At 41.8% G+C, this 19372-nt stretch overlaps 1 protein-coding gene across 9 annotated transcripts; it reads left to right on the top strand.

Annotated features, from left to right (window-relative positions):
• Positions 1–134: 134 nt before the first annotated feature.
• On the top strand, positions 135–18932 carry eif4enif1 (eukaryotic translation initiation factor 4E nuclear import factor 1). 9 transcript variants are annotated; one of them, XM_056274141.1, is made up of 19 exons: positions 135–391; positions 1307–1463; positions 1559–1632; positions 2699–2826; positions 4120–4394; positions 4839–5037; positions 5250–5410; positions 6128–6266; positions 8217–8399; positions 9941–10212; positions 12803–12883; positions 13091–13283; positions 13748–13836; positions 15125–15261; positions 15741–15822; positions 16001–16121; positions 16207–16539; positions 16627–16797; positions 18023–18932. In XM_056274141.1, exons 2-19 carry the CDS (start codon positions 1365–1367, stop codon positions 18208–18210), a joined length of 2925 nt encoding a protein of 974 aa, XP_056130116.1. In that variant the 5' UTR covers positions 135–391; positions 1307–1364; the 3' UTR covers positions 18211–18932. The 9 variants fall into 9 exon arrangements, with proteins under 9 accessions (XP_056130116.1, XP_056130111.1, XP_056130109.1 ...); XM_056274136.1 differs by having other exon boundaries at positions 15086–15261; XM_056274134.1 differs by having other exon boundaries at positions 6128–6275; positions 15086–15261.
• The last annotated feature ends 440 nt before the right edge of the window (positions 18933–19372 follow it).

Genomic DNA, 19372 nt, shown 5'->3' with positions numbered 1-19372 from the left:
ATGTGTCCGTCTCACAGTGGCTGCACAGCAGACCCTTCTGTATTCTATAAAGGCGCAACGGGCACCATGTAATCCTTCCTAGGACCTTCTTAAAGCGGTGATCAGAAGAAAATTACTGCTACGACAGAGAAAACAGAAAGAGAATACATTGATTGGAGATTGCATCTTCTCGGCAGTCTTTGTTACTTCATTCAGTTTTATCTCGGGACCACGGCTATCTTACTGAAGTTACTGCAGTGACTCAACCGGCGTGCAGTCTTGCTTTTGCTGGCTGGGCATTATTCCCATTCGGCTAGCTAGCTGAAGGAGCTAGGTTAGCTGGCTAGCTAGTTAGCTAGCTAACTACTGCTTGAATATAAACAATCGCTTTTCCAAACTGCTTTCAAACCAAGTAAGTTCTCTACCCGTGCTTTCCTTGCGGTACTGCCCAATAAGGATTTAACCTTTTCATTGATTTTTTTAGAAGCACTCGTATTTATTTATTTTTTAATATTCAAGCTGTTATAGAATTTTCCGACTTCCCCGTAAAACCTGACTCCCTTTGGCGTGAAGGTATGTTAGGCTAAGCTAACCCTTAACCCTCTAACCCCAGCCTTAACTCTAACAGCACTCGGTATAGCTCTGCTCACATTTAACAATGCTACTGTGTTTCGTGGAAGCTTCGTAGAGAGACTAATTCCTAATCAAAGGGGGCAATCTTGTAAAAAATTTAAGTTCTTCAATAAAAATGATTAGTTTGTTTGGATGTGATCCGATATGTCAACGTCGTTTCAATTCAAATCACTACGGCAGGCAACTTGCCAATTGACTAACATGTTGACTTGATTGCCATCTTGCGCCTGTTATCAATCACCTTGCTAATTGCCTAACTGCGTTGCCTCAAACTCTAAGTCGGTGCTTCCTGGTTAAGTCTCCTAATTTCCCACGCATACGTGTCTGCTGCTCGAGACATCTGCGTTTTCCAGTAAGTTCTTTTACATCTGCAGAAGAATATTGTTTTGCTTATGCACGTGAGCATGCATCTTTGGGCGTGTTCTTCTAACCCGCCCAAAGATGCATGCTCACATACATAAAAGGTACAGGATGATGCGCTTATTTGATGTGTATATGAACGGGCAGGCTACTTGTGTGGGGATCAAAGGTTATACAACAACATACCGATGAGAGAAAACAATTGGCAGTGATGGATAAAAATGAATGCGGCTTAGCACTTCGATTTTTTTTATGCCTTTATCGTAATGAAACAATTTTGATTACTTGTATTCATTTGTTGTAATGATGTATTAACCACCAATATATATTTCAGTAGGAATATTGTCATCCTTTGGACTTAAGCTACACTTTTACTTGGCATCTGATCAGTCATGGAGAACGATGCTTGTGTTGAACAGAAGAATAGTGATGCTGCTATTGACCAAGTGAAGGAACCAGCAGCAGCCACAGCTCCTTACAGATACACCAAAGTAATGGAAAACGCCGACAATATTTTTTCCCCCCAATGTTAGATTGAAATAATAGTGCAGCAGGTTGCTATTGTCTATTCTGAATTGTTTTGCAGGAAGAGCTTCTGGAAATAAAAGAACTGCCATGCTCCAACGAAAGACCAGAATGTCTCTCTGTAAAGTATGATAGGTAAGACTTGGGAAATGCAAAAATAAAGTTCCTTCAATATTGCAGTTTTGGGCACTGTTCTCATATTAAGAAGTTCAAAATCTCTCCATGCTAAAAATTGTGAACCAAATCTCCATTAACAGTGTGTAGAAGAACAAATTTGTGCGCTCTCGACAGCACCGATGTTCTCTTGAAGATGTAGTTGGAACTAAATTGAATTAAAGCTGATTTAAATGCTTTAAATGTCAATTCCAGAAAATTAGTGTAATCTATAGAAAATCAAAGTGCCCTGAAAAGCAAAACACACATGTTGGTAATGGACTAAAGGAATGGAAATTTGAAGCAAGAACATCACTTTTAAATAAGGTTGGATCATGTGGCTCTTTAAAATAATTTATTTTATCGGAAAGTGGCAATGTCAGCGAAAGGGCCTCAAAAATACTATTTTATTGTGTATTTTGTAAATTTGTACAGTGTATGTTTTGGCATGGTTGATGGGGCTGATTTGTACCCTGCTTCCAAGAGTGTGGTCCATCACTAGTGTTGAAGCAAGATTCTCAGAAGCAATGTGTTGATTTGTGCTACGTTAAGCAACACTTCAGTGAAATATCTGAATCAATGAGTTGCTAGTGAAGGCTGCCAATTTGTAGTCCAGGCAAAATGGGACAAAAATCTGGGAAGATGTGAGCTGGCAACCATTGGGAGTCGAGCTCAGACGCCGCCAGCTCCTACTGTGTCTGTGGTCCTACATCCTGTACTCAAGACAAATAGTGTAGTCCTGACGCCAACTCCTGTTGTCACCTGGCATTTAACCTAACTGCTCCCTGGGTTTCTGTACTGCAGTTGCCCCCCAGTGTGTGTGTGTGTGTGTGGGGGGGGGATTGGATGGGTTAAATTCAAAGGACAAACCCCCCCCTCCCCAGGATAATGAACTTCTGATTATGTTGGCCATGATGACTTGTAAGGCTTTCAGCAGACTTAAAACTGATTAAATTTTCCTTTTAGAATTGGCACAGTATCTTTTTGAATATTGTAGCTTTTTTCCCTCTAAACCTGTTTAAAGCCACTGGTTTTTATGTTGCTTTAGTGATGGTGTCTGGGACCCTGAGAAGTGGCATGCCTCACTGTATCCCACCTCAGGACGCAACTCTCCGTTGGACGGTTTCAAGAAGGACTATCTAGATGATAGAGTCCCTTTGAAACGTAGAATTACAGGTAAGGGGTTATTTAAATTGACCCACTCCTCAACAGTATTCATTGTACAGCTGATGGCAGCATTTTTTTCCTCTTCCTATCATGAACAGTCGAATATGTTTTCTATTTAACAACTCTAACCCCCTGAACCTGTAGCATTTCTAAATATTCTTCTAAAGTGCAAAAAAATGGTTCTTTGTAGGTGAACAAATGTCTGTCTTGCAACACAGAGAAGGGGTGGTTTTGACACCATGCTAGTAAGGTATTTTGGCATCTAGTCTTATTTCCTCCCTGTGCCACGCACAGCTTTAACACAACTGATTTGCGAAATGCACTTGATAAGCAAATGTGTGTCATAGAACCATATAGGCTTAGGCTTCATACTGCACCATCTATCTGCCCATACTTGTCGTCTTGTGATTCTTGGCTGCTTGACACCAATGAATATTATTCGTAATCATAGAAGACGATAAATGTCTGTTCTCCTCGGGAAAATATTGCCTTGCAACTAAATTATTTTTGACACTTAACTATCTAAATGGAAACAAGATGTTTAGTTTTTACACATGGCGAGACATGCAGGTACTTATTGTTCTGCAGCCGGTATAAACAACAAGTTGGCACACTACAAAATATCTGTTCCACATGCTGTGTAAACTCGGTGTAACAGTGACTTGCAAAGGCTTGTTGACATTTACTCCTCGATATCATGAGTGAATAGGTCATGTCTGTATACCAACACTAAATGGTCGAGCAGGGATGGATATCTAGAAGAGTGACCTTAACATTAACCAAAATGGATGATTGGGACAAATGAGCTGACCATAAAACATGGATGGAAAGATGGAGCGCCACATAGAGAGAGTGTGTGTGTGTGTGTGTGTGTGCGCGCGCGCGCGTGCGCGTGCGCATGCGTGCATGCCCAGGTTTTTCTTGCCATATTCTGTTTACCCTTTTTCTATAGCTTTCAGATTTAAGGTGTTCCTGTATCATTGGATTTTTGTAAATGTTACACTGCCCTCTCAGGCACACTTCAGCACTATGTGCAAATATGTAGGCAAACATCTGTATGTTAATGCAACACATGCTGGCAGTTGTGCAGACATTTTAGCATGTTTCAGGATTAAATCTTTTGTTAAACTTAAACCCCTTAATGTCTGGTGGTGGAAATGTTAACTGAACAAAAATCACGAGGCATGTATTGATTTGTCTCCAACAAGAGACTATCAAGCTTCATATTGGATTAGGTTCACAGTGGTGTTGCTTTGTGCCAAATTATTACCTGTCTCCCCCCCCCTGTGGTTTTGGTCTCAGATCCTCGTGAGCGATTAAAGGAGGATGACATGGATGTCGTATTGAGCCCACAGCGGCGCAGCTTCGGCGGGGGATGTCAAGGCAATGCTTTGCCTCCACCCCACACCCGTCGCCCCATTAGCCCCTTGGAGAATAAAGAGAACGAGAGCCTTCGTCTGGGAGGGGCACGCAGAATTGGCAGTGGCCGCATCTTTCCTGCCAGAGCCTTTGAGCGAGAAAGCAGAGCAGAAAAAGAGAGGGAGCGTGAAAGAGATTTCAAAGATAAAAGATTCAGGGTGTGTATAATAACAAAACTATCAATCATTTCCGTTAATCCAGTAAATGACGAGCTATTTGGAAGCAGATATGAGTATTTCTTAGTAATACATGAGCAATTCAAAAGGGCTTAAACTATTTTATCTCAATCACATGCGTTTCATAGGCGATTTAACAGCTTGGCAAATAAGTGTGTGTGTGTTCAATTGTATAGGATCAAACACAGGATTAAAGCTGCATAGATGGGATTTTAAAAAATTGACAGTTCAACTTGGCCTCACTTCACATAAGTAGCATGGCTTTTTAATTATTTGTTGGTAGGCAGTTCTATTTCATGGATTGTTTTATCCTTAAAATCTAAAATGAAGAATTATCCCATCTTTTTTTTCTTTCAGCATTTTAAGATTCCATGCACATGCTTTTGCACTTTAAGGATTAATTGATTAGTCTCTTGTGCTCTGCAGAGAGATTTTGGTGACAAACGTGTGTTTAGTGAGAGAAGAAGGAATGATTCCTATGCAGAGGAAGAACCAGAGTGGTTCTCCGGGGGTCCCACGAGCCAGTCAGAGACTATCGAGCTCATCGGATTTGATGACAAGATCCTGGAAGATGATAAGCGAAAGTCTAAGCGGCTGAGGAAGCGGACGGAATTCGTGAAAGAAGGCACGTCAAAACTATATCAGAAAAAGGGTACCCTATTGATGTGTGTGCAGTTTGTGGCCATCTTAAACCCACATGGGGTTTGAAGGTGATGGAACGGTGTGAGGTTTATTACCTTAGTTACTGAATTGTTTCACTGTGTCATATCAATGGTGGATCTCCACTAATATCTATTGCTCCTTTATACACTAACAAGTTATTTGTGTGTGCAGCAGTGGATTGTAATGGTGGTCAGGCTGAGGAGCCACATGTGGCCAGAGACTCAACAGCGGATCAAGAGGTTCCACATTCCGAAGTTCTCCCAGAGCAGTCAGGAGGAGATTTTGATTTTAACGAGTTCTTCAATCTGGAGAAGACTATGCCAGGACTGGCTTCGGTAAGTCCTGGGGAACACCATAAGGTTGTTTGTTGTTTCATTTATTTATTTTTTTAAGAGGTGTGGTCTGTTATGGTGTGCACATGAGGTGGTGTCTTAATTTGTGAAAATGTCTTAAGTCATCTTCCTAAGTTGAACAGTAGAGGTCTTCAGAAAAATGCCCAGCCTAAGAATCTGTGACCCTATTCAGCCACCAATGTTTCTGTCTGTAATCAGTTTTGTTTTCAGTTTTGTCATATGAAGATATCAAATGATATAATTAAACGGAACTCTTTCAGATGTGTCAAGGAAGGCCATGTTTGCTACGGGTCTTTTTATTCTTTGAATGCCTCTACTGTTGGGGCTCACTTTCACTTTGAAAAGGGGTTTATTGTGATTGCTTTGTCACTGGTGTACCTTCTAATTTGCCAGTGGGGGAAAATTGTGTAAAAATATTTTGTTTCAAAATTTAAATTTATGCCCATCATTAAGGAAGTAACTTTTTAAAAGTGAGTGAACTAGAAAATCTTAAGACCAAGTGAGCATAGACTGGTTTATGACATTCGTTTGGCTTGTGGCCAACCAGCATCGCATCCAATGAAACTCCTCAATCCACTAACACTTTGTGCTAAACGGATGGATAGCGCTCTCAAAGTAAGTGCCACCTTTGTCCTCACGCCCTTCAGTCTCCCATTTAGCATTACCTACTCTCTCTCATGCCCTTTGTGTGTATTGCAGATGATAGAGGATGTTTTGGGGGAAGGCCCGGTATCAGCCAGCCGCTTCAGTCAGTGGTTCTCAAGTAACCTTAGTCCTTCGGGCAGCCATTCCAGCAGCCTGAGGTCGACTCCGCACGAAGAGCTGGAAAGACTAGCAGGTAAAATCAGTGAGTTTCATCTTTACTATACAGTTTTTAATTATGGTCTGGCTTTGTGCAATGAGAAAAATCTTGTGGTGATGCATCGAGACATTGGCCTCAAGCGTCTTTAAGCATGCTCAATAATCCAGGTAAGAAAATCAGAGAAAGTTGAGTCGGTTCATCTGGACACAACGTTCATTGACTGAAATGTTTCATCACTCATATAAGTGACGTCTTCAGTGTAAACTGACTGCAGGTATCCCTCATAAAAACAATACAGTTGCATAATGACCGAAATCAACGGTCAGTTTCGTATGCAAATTGCCATGACCATTAACTAGAGTTTCAGTGGCCATGTGTACTATTCATAGAGGGTTTGGGAATGTTTGCAATCACAGCATTGTAAGATGGCGACAGATGTACTCTTAAGTCCCCCCCCCAACAGTTCAGGGATGGTCTTTCCCGCTTCACATAGATGACTTGATGCCCCATTCAGAGTCAAAGGGGCCATCTATGTGAGGAGGGAACGACCGTCCCATAACCTGGGGGGGGGGGCGCTAAGAGTACATCTGTCACCATCTTACAATGCTGTGATTGCAAACATTCCCAAATCCTCTGCATAGTACACATGGCCATTGAAACTTTAGTAATGGTCATGCCTATTTGCATATAAAACTGATAGGTTGTTTTGGTCGTTATGCAACTGTATTGTTTATAAGGGTGGGGATACCTGCAGTCAGTTTAGACTGAAGGGGTCACTTAGATGAGTGATAAAACGTTTGTAAATAAACGTTGTATACAGATGAACTGATTCAACTTTCTTTGACTGGCCTCAAGCATTTTCAGTGTGTCGTAGGGCTGTCAAAATTGGCCAAAAATGACATTCAATTATTCCTTTCCAAAAAAAAAACAAAAAACCGCACATTGCTTTGAACCCATTTGAATAGATTTTTGCATATTATGTCCGTAAGAGGGCAAACCAATATAAGACATAACTACTAATGTAAACATGTCTTTTAAAAGATCTACATACCTACACTTTTCAAAATAAACATAAAATGCCTTGCGTCATAAAACTTCATTTATAGAGCTCTCTCTCTGTGTGGTGGGTTGGTGCTAGAGTGAGAAATGAGAACAGCCTGTCTCTTGGCATGAGATTAATGATTTGTAATTGATGTTATTCGATAGCCTACTTTTTATACAGATTAGGTAATATTCATACTGTTTTGAATAAACAATTTGGTAGTATTTTTCCATGTGCCCTCAGGTTACTAGTGGTGGAATGGTAAGCTGTAGCTTGCATATGACTTAATCACGAGGTTCCACAATTTTTCTGTTTTCTGACCAAAATCAGAAGTAGTTCCCAACCGGGGCATTTCAGATTGTTGGGAGTGAAAATCACTTTGCGGCAGAATTGGGTTGTGAACTCTGCCATCTTTACTACACGGTTGTTGTTGAATTATTCGCTCGTTTCAGCTTGACCTAGTAAATTTCATTTTCAACCAATGGTGAAAGTGACATGTGACTCCTGTCTGTCATACAGCAGCCAAGGCCCTCGTGAGATTTCACGAGGTAGACAGCTGTGGTAGTGCTTTTTTTTATTATTTCTTCAGAGACGAATATTAATGTTCACATTTGAATTGTCTTGCTTTTTTATAATTCAGTTATATATTCGAATTTGGAATATTTGACAGCCCTAGTGTGTTGTGGTAAAGCTTTGATCCAAGATTAGTCTTGAACATGGGAATGTTTTCTCTGAAGAGAAAAGCCTTCGGGTTCAAATAATACCCTGTCACCCCTAACCAGCTGCTGAACTAGTGCATGGTAGTAATTCGATGCTGTGTGACCGCTTGAAAGCCAATAAAGACGTGATTTCTCCGAATATCGATGAAAATTGGGCAGACAATGTTTATGCTTAAATTGCTTGTATCAAAGGTCTAAATCTTGAATTTATTTTGTTTTATTTAGGACTAGAACCACGCTGCACCTCTCCTAGCCAAGGTCCCGCTCCATACTTTACACCCATCCAATCATCTGAGTGCAAGGAGAAGGATAAAGTGGACATTCTTGACCTATTGCACAAGGCCAAAATAGACCTAAAGCCCCTCCTTTCCAGTCTGTCGGTCAACAAAGCAAAGCTACGTGAGAGCTGTGAGTACTGGTTCACCTGCAACAGTCCCTAAACATCCTTCATGCTTTGCTTGCAGCTCAGCAAAAATAACATATTGAATTGATTTTTCTTTGTGTTGATCAAAATATGGCTACATAATTCCTGGTTCATTTGAGTGATTCAGTACAGTAGATAGTCTGCATAGCCATAGTATTCTGTAACCAGTGTTGTAGTACTTGAGTCCAGGACTCAGACTCGAGTCCAACTCAAGACCTGATTTTCAGGACTCGTGACTTGACTTGGACTTGAGCACTGATGACTTGGACTTGGACTCGAGCATTGACTGCATTCGGACTCGGAAATAGAAGATGAGGACTCGGACTTGTTAATTGATAAAGACTGTTTTTTGTTTTTGTTAGTTTTTTTGTAATAGGCCTTAACGATTTGGCATAAGATATTGATAGCTATATTAATACCATAACATTATTCAATTTCGTGCAAGGGCAGGCACGTGCATTCCACCTACATGCGGCTTCACGTACATACCCTCATGTAACAGTTAGTGCTAAGATGCCTAAAGAGACGCCCACAATTGTGTGCTTTGCTTACATGGATTTTACATCAAATTCCAGCAGGAGCACTGCTAGATGTTTGATAGGTAAGCAAACTATTGAGGAGAAGACCGAGCCAACCTCAAACTTGATGACTCAGGTAATGGGGACCTGACTCTGACTCGACTCAGACTCTTCTTTTGGGACTCGGACTCAACACTGGGGACTCGAGACTCGACTCGGACTCGAGGTTTAGTGACTCGACTACGACACTGTCTGTAACTAGAGTTAACAAGGACACACTGTCATAGATGTGAAGAACTCATCCGTAGCACAGTTGTTGTTTTTAGAGATTTAGATTTTGACAGCTTTTCAGTGCATTCACCATGTCTCATATTTGTACACACATAGACAATGATCTTGTATTGTTCTGCTCAGAAAAAGGTTACAATACCAATGTTTAGGATTAAGTTGGTAATTGGAGGTAGGACGAGTATTGACTGCACATTCTTGAGTGCCTGACGTTGCATATTACTTACATCGTAGCCTGACTGAACGCTTAACATTGACAGGGTATGCTTTTGCATCAGTTCATCAGAGCTAAAGTTTGGCTCATCAGAATCGTGTTTTTAGCTAACCGACATCCCAGAAAATCAAGCAGACACATCAGAAACACAAACTCTTATCAAAAGAGAGATTTTGTTGGAGCAATTTGAAGGCGGTAGAGCATGTCTTACTTGAATGTCTGTTGATGTTTTTGTGAAATCCTACCCAAACTGACCAAAATGTCAGTCTGGGTGTGTGTTGGAAGCCAGTTGCATAAGGTGCTTCGCATTTGAAAATAATTCTGATCAAATTTGGCACTGTTTGCAGTCATTTGCACATTTGTCATTTGTACCTTTTTCATTAACAAATCGTTAAAAGATGCATATTTTCCAACTGCTGTAGAAATTGGATTAACATTCGGACCGAAAAGTTTGGATTACGCAGTCTCTGGTTATCTTACACCTGTATCCATATCCTGTCCCCAGCTAACTCGGGAGTAGTCTTATCTCTGGAGGAGGTGGAGGGAGGAATGAAGGGAATGACATTGGAATCTGAGCCACAGGTACTAAAGGTGACCCCTCCACAGAGAGGAGATGGCACACCCTTCATGGCCGAGCATTTGGAGGAAGCTTTAACAGGTGGCTCCAGTATGCGGCCACACTCGCGAGACGCTGACATGTCTGCCTTTAATAAGCTGGTCAGCAGCATGAAGGCAAGTGGAACTTTGCCAACCCACCCCAAAGCCAACACCAACAATGTAAGTGTCAAGGTTCAAACTGAGCATGTCTAATGCAGCCTGCCTGTTGCCAAACAGTTGCACTGGATGAGTAACTGCATGATGCTTGGTGCATCGGGACAGGTAACTGTTGTGCCAGTGGTGGCAACTATGTTCATGGGTCTCTGAAAAATACACGTTGCATGCAAACTAGAATTTAAGATAAAACGTTTTAAAAATTTCAATATCCATGGTATTGCCAACCCACCCCAAAGCCAACACCAACAATGTAAGTGTCACGGTTCAAACTGAGCATGTCTAATGCAGCCTGCCTATTGCCAAACAGTTGCACTGGATGAGTAACTGCATGATGCTTGGTGCATCGGGCAGGTAACTGTTGTGCCAATGGTGGCAACTATGTTCATGGGTCTCTGAAAAATACATGTTGCATGCAAACTAGAATTTAAGAAAAAACATTTTACAAAATTCAATATCCATGGTATTGGATTGAGAAAAAGTGATGGGCATAAATTTGTTTTTGAAGTTTTTTTTTTTTTTTTTTTATGATTTGAATAGCTGCTGTGGTCCTATTTGCAAGTCATACTTTTGTGAGATATATACAGTGCATCCGGAAAGTATTCACACCCCTTCACTTTCCCCACATTTTGTTATGTTACAGCCTTATTCCAAAATGGATTAAATTTATTTTTTTTCTCATCAATCTACACACAATACCCCACAATAACAAAGTGAAAAAGGTTTTGTAGAATTTTTTGCAAATTTATTAAAAATAAAAAACTGAAATATTGCATTTACATAAGTATTCACACCCTTTACTCAGTACTTGGTTGAGGTACCCTTGGCAGTGATTACAGCCTCAAGTCTTCTTGGGTATGAAGCTACAAGCTTGGCACACCTATATTTGGGGTCTTTCTCCCATTCTTCTCTGCAGATCCTCTTGAGCTCTGTAAAGTTAGATGGGGAGCGTCGCTGCACAGCTGTTTTCAGGTCTTTCCAGAGATGTTCAATGGGGTTCAAGTCTGGGCTCTGGCTGGGCCACTCAAGGACATTCACAGACTTGTCCCGAAGCCACTCCTTCATTGTCTTGGCTGTGTGCTTAGGGTCGTTGTCGTGTTGAAAGGTAAACCGTCACCCCAGTCTGAGGTCCTGAGCGCTCTGGAGCAGGTTTTCATCAAGGATTTCTCTGTACTTTGCTCCATTCATCTTTCCCTCGATCCTGACTAGTCTCCCAGTTCTTGCCGCTGAAGAACATCCCCACAGCATGATGCTGCCACCACTATGCTTCACTGTAGGGATGGTATTAGCAAGGTTATGAGATGTGCCTGGTTTCCTCTAGATGTGACGTTTGGCATTCAGGCCAAAGAGTTCAATCTTGGTTTCATCAGACCAGAGAATCTTGTTTCTCGTGGTCCGAGAGTCCATTAGGTGCTTTCTGGCAAACTGAGTGGGCTGTCATGGTCCTTTTACTGAGCAAAGGCTTCCGTCTGGCCACTGTACCATAAAGGCCCGATTGGTGGAGTGCTGCAGAGATGGTTGTCCTTCTGGAAGGTTCTCCCATCTCCACAGAGGAATGCTGGAGCTGTCAGAGTGACCATTGGGTTCTTGGTCACCTCCCTGACCAAGGCCCTTCTCCCCCAATTGCTCAGTTTGGCTGGGCGGCCAGCTCTAGGAAGAGTCCTGGTGGATCCAAACTTCTTCCATTTATGAATGATGGAGACCACTGTGCTCTTCGGGACCTTCAAAGCTGTAGAAATGTTTTTGTACCCTTCCCCAGATCTGTGCCTCGATACAATCCTGTCTCGGAGGTCCACAGACAATTCCTTTGACTTCGTGGCTTGGTTTCTGCTCTGACATGCACTGTCAACAGTGGGACCTTATATAGACAGGTGTGTGCCTTTCCAAATCATGTCCAATCCATTGAATTTAGTACAGAAGGACTCCAATCAAGATGTAGAAACATCTCAAGGATGATCAGTGGAAACAGGATGAACCTGAGCTCAATTTTGAGTGTCATAGCAAAAGGTGTGAATACTTATGTACATGCAATATTTCAGTTTTTTATTTTTAGTAAATTTGCAAAAAATTTCTACAAAACCTTTTTCACTTTGTCATTATGGGGTATTGTGTGTAGATTGAAGAGAAAAAAGAGGAATTTAATCAATTTTGGAATAAGGCTGTAACATAACAAAATGTGGGGAAAGTGAAGGGGTGTGAATACTTTCCGGATGCACTGTATATATATATATATATATATATATATAAGATTTATTTTATTTAAATTAGACTAAAAACATTTGGTGTAAAACATGTAACATACCTTCTAGTAATGTGCAAAATTTAACGATCAAGCCATAAACATAAATGATTTGCATAAATGACCAACATTAGTTTTCTGGAGCACTCCACAGTGCTCTGTGGGCAAGCAGGGGTGCAGTTACACTATCCTTGACACCAATTAAGTATATTTGCATGTCAATTATTTAATGCTCTCAAAGATCACATGCTGCTGAATGCCCATTGGGATGTTTGTGTTTTGGTTTTTTTTATTACGCTTAAGAAAATTGATGCTATTCTATTTAATTGCGTTGCGACTGTCTTCATCCTCCTATAGCTGCAGCAGCCCTCAGACGCTGGTCTGGCATCACTCACAGAAGGTCAAGTGCCCACTCAACAGCAGAAAAACATATTCCAGGTGTGTATGTGGGCCCATAACCAGTCATTCTAATGCTATTGTCAGTGTAATGTGTGTAGTTAACAAATTGACCATCTGGTTTTTTGTTTTTGTTGTTTTGTTTTTTTTACAAGACTTGGTGTAATGGTCGGGTTAATTCTGTTTGTTGGGGCCCTGTTGGAGTTCTTTGCTAGCACTATAACTGATTAATTTTTCTGTGTGCTACAGGAGCTGCTGGGAAGCCAGGGTCCCCCTCGCAGTCGCTCACCTACGTTACTTGACAGTCTGCTGGGCAACTCTGATGCCCCTGTATCCCCTGCTTCTCTACATGGCCTTATACGCAAAGGTCCCTCGCCCCCTCTTTTTCCACCAAGAGCACCTTCACCTGACTACTTTCATGGACGTGTGCAACCTTCAGCAGGTAACTTCACTACCAGTTTTATATGCCATGATCCTGGTCTTCTGGCACATTTTTTTCACCCTTTTTTTTTTTTTAAGAGGCAGTTTTAAGTTCCAAGAAAAACTACCTGCTTACACGGACATCCAATAAGTGACACTTTTGTGGCTGCTGATCTTGGATTAATGTGTAACAATTGCAAATGAACTCTGAAGCCGTATCCTCTCTAATGTCCAAATAACACATTGCAACTCATTTGAAATTGAAACAAAATCAGATTTGGTTGTTCTTTCACTCAAAAAGTTAAAACCGCTACCATTTTTAGCTGAATTTGAGAAATGGTTTCTTTTTTTTTTTCAGAATTTGGCTTAATTAAGAAGCAATGTAAATACGGATGGCCTCAAATTGCAGGTGAATGTTTGCTGTTTCATGTGCTTTTGATGGGTGGAGTAAACATGAGTTGATTTTTGAAATATTTTTCTATGCAGGATTTCCTGTGGGTCCTCAGCCCATAATGGCGGAGCAATTTACAGACATGCATAGGTCCATCAGCCCTGGATCATCTGCACAGCAGCAGGTGACCCTTTAAAAAAAAAATTTAAAAAAAATAAACTGAAAAGTCAAAGAAGGTTGAATCCGTTCATCTGGATACGTTTATTGACAGATACGTTTCATCACTCAACTAAGTGACGCCTTCAGTCTAAACTGACTGCAGATATCCCCACCCTTATAAACGATACAGTTGCCTAATGACTGAAACCAACGACCAGTTTCATATGCAAATATGAGTGTGACCTTTAACTAGAGTTTCGATGGCCATGTGTACTATTTACAGAGGATTAGGGATTGTTGCAATCACAGCATTGTAAGATGGTGATAGATGTGTAACGACCGAAACCCCAACGACCAGTTTCATGTACAAATATGGGTGTGACCATTAACTAGAGTTTCGATGGCCATGTGTACTATTCACAGAGGACTGGGGAATAGTTGCAGTCACAGCATGGTAAGATGGTGACAGATGCACTTAGTCCTCACCCCCACCCCCTCGGTTCAGGGATGGTCATTCCCTCTTAACATCGATGGCCTCTTTGACTCCCTGCTCAAACCATCATTCCTTCCTATCAAGGATGTGCACACCCTCATCCCTGAAAGAGTGGCCACTGGCCTGTAGATGGTGTAGACTGCGGAGTCCTGGCCTGACATGTTAGCTCTCCTGTGTGTTGCCATGCTCTTGGCCAGTGTTTGTTTAGTTTTCCCAATGTACAAGTCACTGCAGTCCTCCTGGTACTTAACAGCATACACTATATTACTCCGTTTGTGCCAGGGGACCCAATCCTTGGGGTGGACCAACCTCTGGCGCAGCGTGTTTTGGTGTTTGAAAGCAACCGAGACGCGGTGTTTTGAAAATGCGTGTTCTCAACTTTTCCAACATTCCCGCCACTAAACGTTGTATCCAGATGAACTGATTCAACCTTCTTTGATTTTCTTACCTGGATTATTGAGCATGCATCAAGTCAAAGATTAAAAGTACATTGAATGTTCTGTCAGTAGCTCGATCATGCCTTTTTTTTTCTCTCTTGGGTGTAGGAAACTAGTTTATGACCTACAAAATGAGTATAAGTTCCATAGCCCATTGCATTTAACACGCCATGAAAAAGTAATTTGTGGGGCTTTAATGTACCATGACTTGCTGTTGCCTTACCAATGTAAGAAAAATGCGGCTTCATTTTTGGATAAGATGTCCATCCCCTTGTGTTTATTGTAGACAAATGGCTGTAAATGTCTACATATGGCACCTTTTTTCTTCTTTTTTTGTGAATAAGTTAAGGGTTAACTGTTTGGCTGCATTGTACTGTGTTCAGATGAGGGCACTTTCTATGGCAGTGGATCAAGCCGAGCTGGAAGCCCTGGCATTCCAGCAGGACCTCGCTCTACATGCCCACCGCATATTCCAGTCAGGCTACAACAAACAACCTCAGGACAAGTCCTTCCGAAATAGGTAAGCGCCCCCCCCCCAATATTGAGCTTCTGTTACAGAAGGAGGGAAGCACATCTCCTTTGTTTATCTGTAATGTATTGCCTTTCAAATAACATATCCAACCCACACAATTATGATTACTGTTAGCCATAGCCTTTGTTCTGGCTTTAGATTACATCACACCATACTTGTTTTATTAAAGAGGTGAAGTATGGCATATTCAAAACTCACCTTTTCAAACTGGCATATTCAGTCTGATTCACACTTCATTGAGTTTTGTGCAGATGACGATTTTATACTTATTTTGTATTAACTTTTTATTGTCTATCCTCCTTTGTTTTGATTCTGATGCAGTGCTGCTTGTTTTTTCACCGTGTTCTTCTGTAAGGTGTCCTCGGGTGCTCTGAAAGGCGCCCACAAATAAAATGTATTATTATTATCGAAGGAATGCTGTTTTACTGTGGCACTTGTAGTCATAAATGACTTTGTGATTGTCACAGACAACCGCGTATGAATCGGTCCCCTGGCCCAGGCCCCCATACTGCTGGAAGAAACTCCCCAGGCAATGCAGTTACTAGCATGGTGAGGGTAAATTTGGCCTGGTCATCCTCATGGCTCTCAATTGGCCAGTAAAAGCAATTTATACTCCTTCCAACTTTAATTCCTGCCTCTTTTTTTTTTTAATTTATTTTTACGCCAAATCGTACATTTTTAGGATTTCAACTGAAACTGGGTTATATCATTTTGTACTGTATTTCAGCTGTCGCCATCATTTACCCCCACATCTGTAATCCGTAAAATGTATGAGACGAAAGAAAAAAGCAGAGATGAATTGGGTGGTCGTCCAGAAAGCAAGGACGAAGCTTCACGCTCCCAAGAGGGTAAACTGCCTTTATTTGTCCACCACAACTTGATTTGATATTAATCAGTAGTTTTGGCATTAACATATTTGGCTTGTGATTCCAGATAGCAGCTCTCCAAATTCTTACCTGGAGACAGTGGATGGGAGTGGTTCTCAGCCTGGTGGGGTAAAGGCCTGCTCCACTCCGTTGTCTTCACAGACCCTCCCTGGCAAGGACCATGAGCGCCTCAGGCCCGGCTCGGCTGGACACCATACCCCCACCTTAGTGTCTCCGGGGCCAGCCTCACCTTTCCCACGTCCCATCTACCCGGTACCAATGCTATCTCATGTACCCATGGTGCGTGCCCCCCCTCCCCAGCTTCACCCCAGTGTGGTGCAACGAATGCTGGCACAGGGAATCCAACCCCAGCAGCTTGGACCAGCTCTGTTGCAAGCAGGTTTGTGCATTTTTGTTTGTTTGTCCCCCCCCATGTTGACTTTGTCAAGCCTTTGGAGAATAATAGAAGTCTCGTTCCTCTCACCAGGTATATTTCCACCTCATGTTGACCTTGCGCAGCTCCAAGGCTTGCCACCTGCCCTGCTTGGACAACCGCTATACCCCCTAGGTGCAACAGGGCATCCTATTCTACCTCCCCGAGCCAGCACTCAGATGCAGCTAGCAGTAATGCAGCAACAACTCCAGCAACAGAGACCAAGTGAGTGGTAGCTGCCTCACAGGTCTTGCGTATGAAGACATGGCCACAGCATATGAGGCTTTTTAAATTCTGATGAAAAAAATGCACAATTAATAGAATGTTGACTGGCTTATGTGAAAATTATTGTTGCTCCTCTGCTCCATCTAGTGGACAAAATTTGTAGCTACAAACTTTACGGCTGGCATAATATGTTGAAACACACTTTAGATGTCCAGGTTCCAGAAAAAAATGGAAGTTTAGTCTAGAACTAGGTGATAGTGGAGAAACTACAGCTACTCAATTATACAGTTATATGTTGAGGATACATTATACGAAAAACAAAATGGTGCCCTTGGAATAACGATACAATTGGAATTTAAGTCCTGTAGTTAATACAGTAAGTTCAAAGCTTATTAATTAAATCTAGAATAAACATTTTTCCTTGTAGTACAAATAGTGTTCAAATTTAAATCATAATTAAAAGGAATGCATATGTAAATAGGCGGCACAGTGGTGCAGTGGATAGCGCAGTCGCCTCACAGCAAGAAGGTCCTGTGTACAAGCCCCAGAGTAGTCCAACCTTGGTGGGTCATCCCAGGTCGTCCTCTGTGTGGCGTTTGCATGTTCTCCCCATGTCTGTGTGGGTTTCCTCCTGGGGCTCCGGTTTCCTCCCACAGTCCAAAGGCATGTAGGTCAGGTGAACTGGCCGTACTAAATTGTTCCTAGGTATGACTGGGGGTGTGTGTGACTGCTGGGATAGGCTCCAGCATCCCCACGACCCTGAGAGCAGGATAAGCGGTTCAGATAATGAATGGATGGATGTTATATGTAAACATTCAAGTCTTGCTGCATTCACACGACTTAATTAAAAGTGGGAAGTTGAAATGGGATTGTACATTTTAGAATATGAAATATATTGAAATTCAGGGAGAGAAACCTATGGGGAAGTGCTGGTTTAGATTAGGAATTTATCTAGCTAGACACTGCAATTTATTTCACAGCAGAAGTGGGTAAGCTTATGTTGCTTGGCTAGATTGTAATGAAGGCTAAACAGTACTTTGAACTAAATGATGGCCTTTGAATTAATCCTTACCATGATTTATTCTTTATGACTTTGCACAGTTTCATCTGACATTTGAAATTTTATCGGTAAACTTTTGACAGAAATGTATCAAATTTATGTTTGCACTCTTGTTACCTTTTTATGATTATTGTCCTTTTTGTTTTTTTTTTTCACTTATTGCAGTACACCCAACAGTCCCAGGTCCTCAGTCACAGAGCCATGGCCCGCACAGGACGAACAGCTCCCAGCGACATGGAGGCAGTCCCCCTCTTGGCCTAGCAAAGTGGTTTGGCTCAGATGTGCTAGAGCAGCCACTTCCCTCCATGCCTGCGAAGGTTATAAGTGTAGACGAACTGGAGTTCCGGCAGTGAGAAACTGATACACCATGCTAGATAGCAAGATATTTTTGTTTGTTGTTCCATCTCCACCTCCCCATCACTGGAAAAAGAATGTGAACTTTAATTTGAAAGATAGTACAGAGATGTGAACAGTCTGACCATGCTTTGTCGTCAACCTTGGAGTCACTGTTTTTGATGAGGCTTTACCTGAGAAAAGGGAAGACGAGTTATGGAGATTTATTTTTGCAGAAGATTTTTTTTTTTCAGTAAGGATGACGTAAATAATGTATAGGCCCAAATTGTACAGATCATGGGAAAGTTCTAATTCTCCCTGTACATAGTTATGGTTTCTTTTTCTTGGAATGGTGAAGGTTGAACTACTCTGCTTTTCCTTTTAAAACTGCCAGCAGCTAAGTAGAGCCACCAAGAGATGGTAGCATTCCTTCATTTTTGGCCTAGTGTTACCTCCCTCTGAACTGCACTGAGGAAGGGGCTGCTGAAGGTTGAGTGCTTGATAGCAGTGTGACACTGAGTGTTAACACAAGTCCAATGTGGCGTAGTTGGTGGCTTCCACTTGTAGTGACGACTGGCTGGAGCATTTCAGAAAGTTCCCAGGGGAAGCAGCGAGTGCTGGTTGTGCCTTTTTACTTTTTTTTTTTTTAAACTGTATCCCCTCCCATCCAGATTTGTCACAGGGGGAGAAGTACTGCTAAATCACATCTTTTTTGGGGGGGGGTGGGATTCAGTTTATGCGTATGTGCTATTGAGTTATGAAAGCACAAATAGAATTAATAAAGTCGAGTAAAACTCAAACTGCTGTTTTGTGTCATTTTTGGATTTTCTCCCTTTTTCATTTATTTTAATTGGTATGCTCAGTTCACCTGTACTACTGGAACCCCACTACTGCATGACCCTTAACGGCACTTTAAGAGGGCGTAGACTTCCACTTGCTCCTGTACACGTGAAGCTAAGCGATTGCTTCTTAATCACCTGCCAGCTGCAGATTTCTACAGGTAAATGTAATGGGGGGGGGGTATATTTCATTTCCTCGAGCCACTTGCCGTTGTACAGATGCCCTACCACCTGTAGGAGTAACTACCCATAACCACCATCACCTCCCCACCAAGGAGCATTGGTTATTGTGCTCCCTGTAACACCTGGCTAAGCTGGACGCATTGATTGATTGTTTTGCACT

Source organism: Lampris incognitus, chromosome 2 (assembly GCF_029633865.1).
Source record: "Lampris incognitus isolate fLamInc1 chromosome 2, fLamInc1.hap2, whole genome shotgun sequence".
Classification (NCBI taxonomy): Eukaryota; Metazoa; Chordata; class Actinopteri; order Lampriformes; family Lampridae; genus Lampris; species Lampris incognitus.
This window is presented reverse-complemented; position numbering and strand designations above follow the sequence as displayed.

Coding starts and splice junctions, on each gene's coding strand:
- eif4enif1 (XM_056274133.1), top strand. CDS start 1,365: ATGGAGAACGATGCTTGTGTTGAACAGAAGAATAGTGATGCTGCTATT. Junction 16,122..16,206: donor AGCTTCACGCTCCCAAGAGG/GTAAACTGCCTT, acceptor TTGTGATTCCAG/ATAGCAGCTCTCCAAATTCT. Junction 16,540..16,626: donor ACCAGCTCTGTTGCAAGCAG/GTTTGTGCATTT, acceptor TCCTCTCACCAG/GTATATTTCCACCTCATGTT.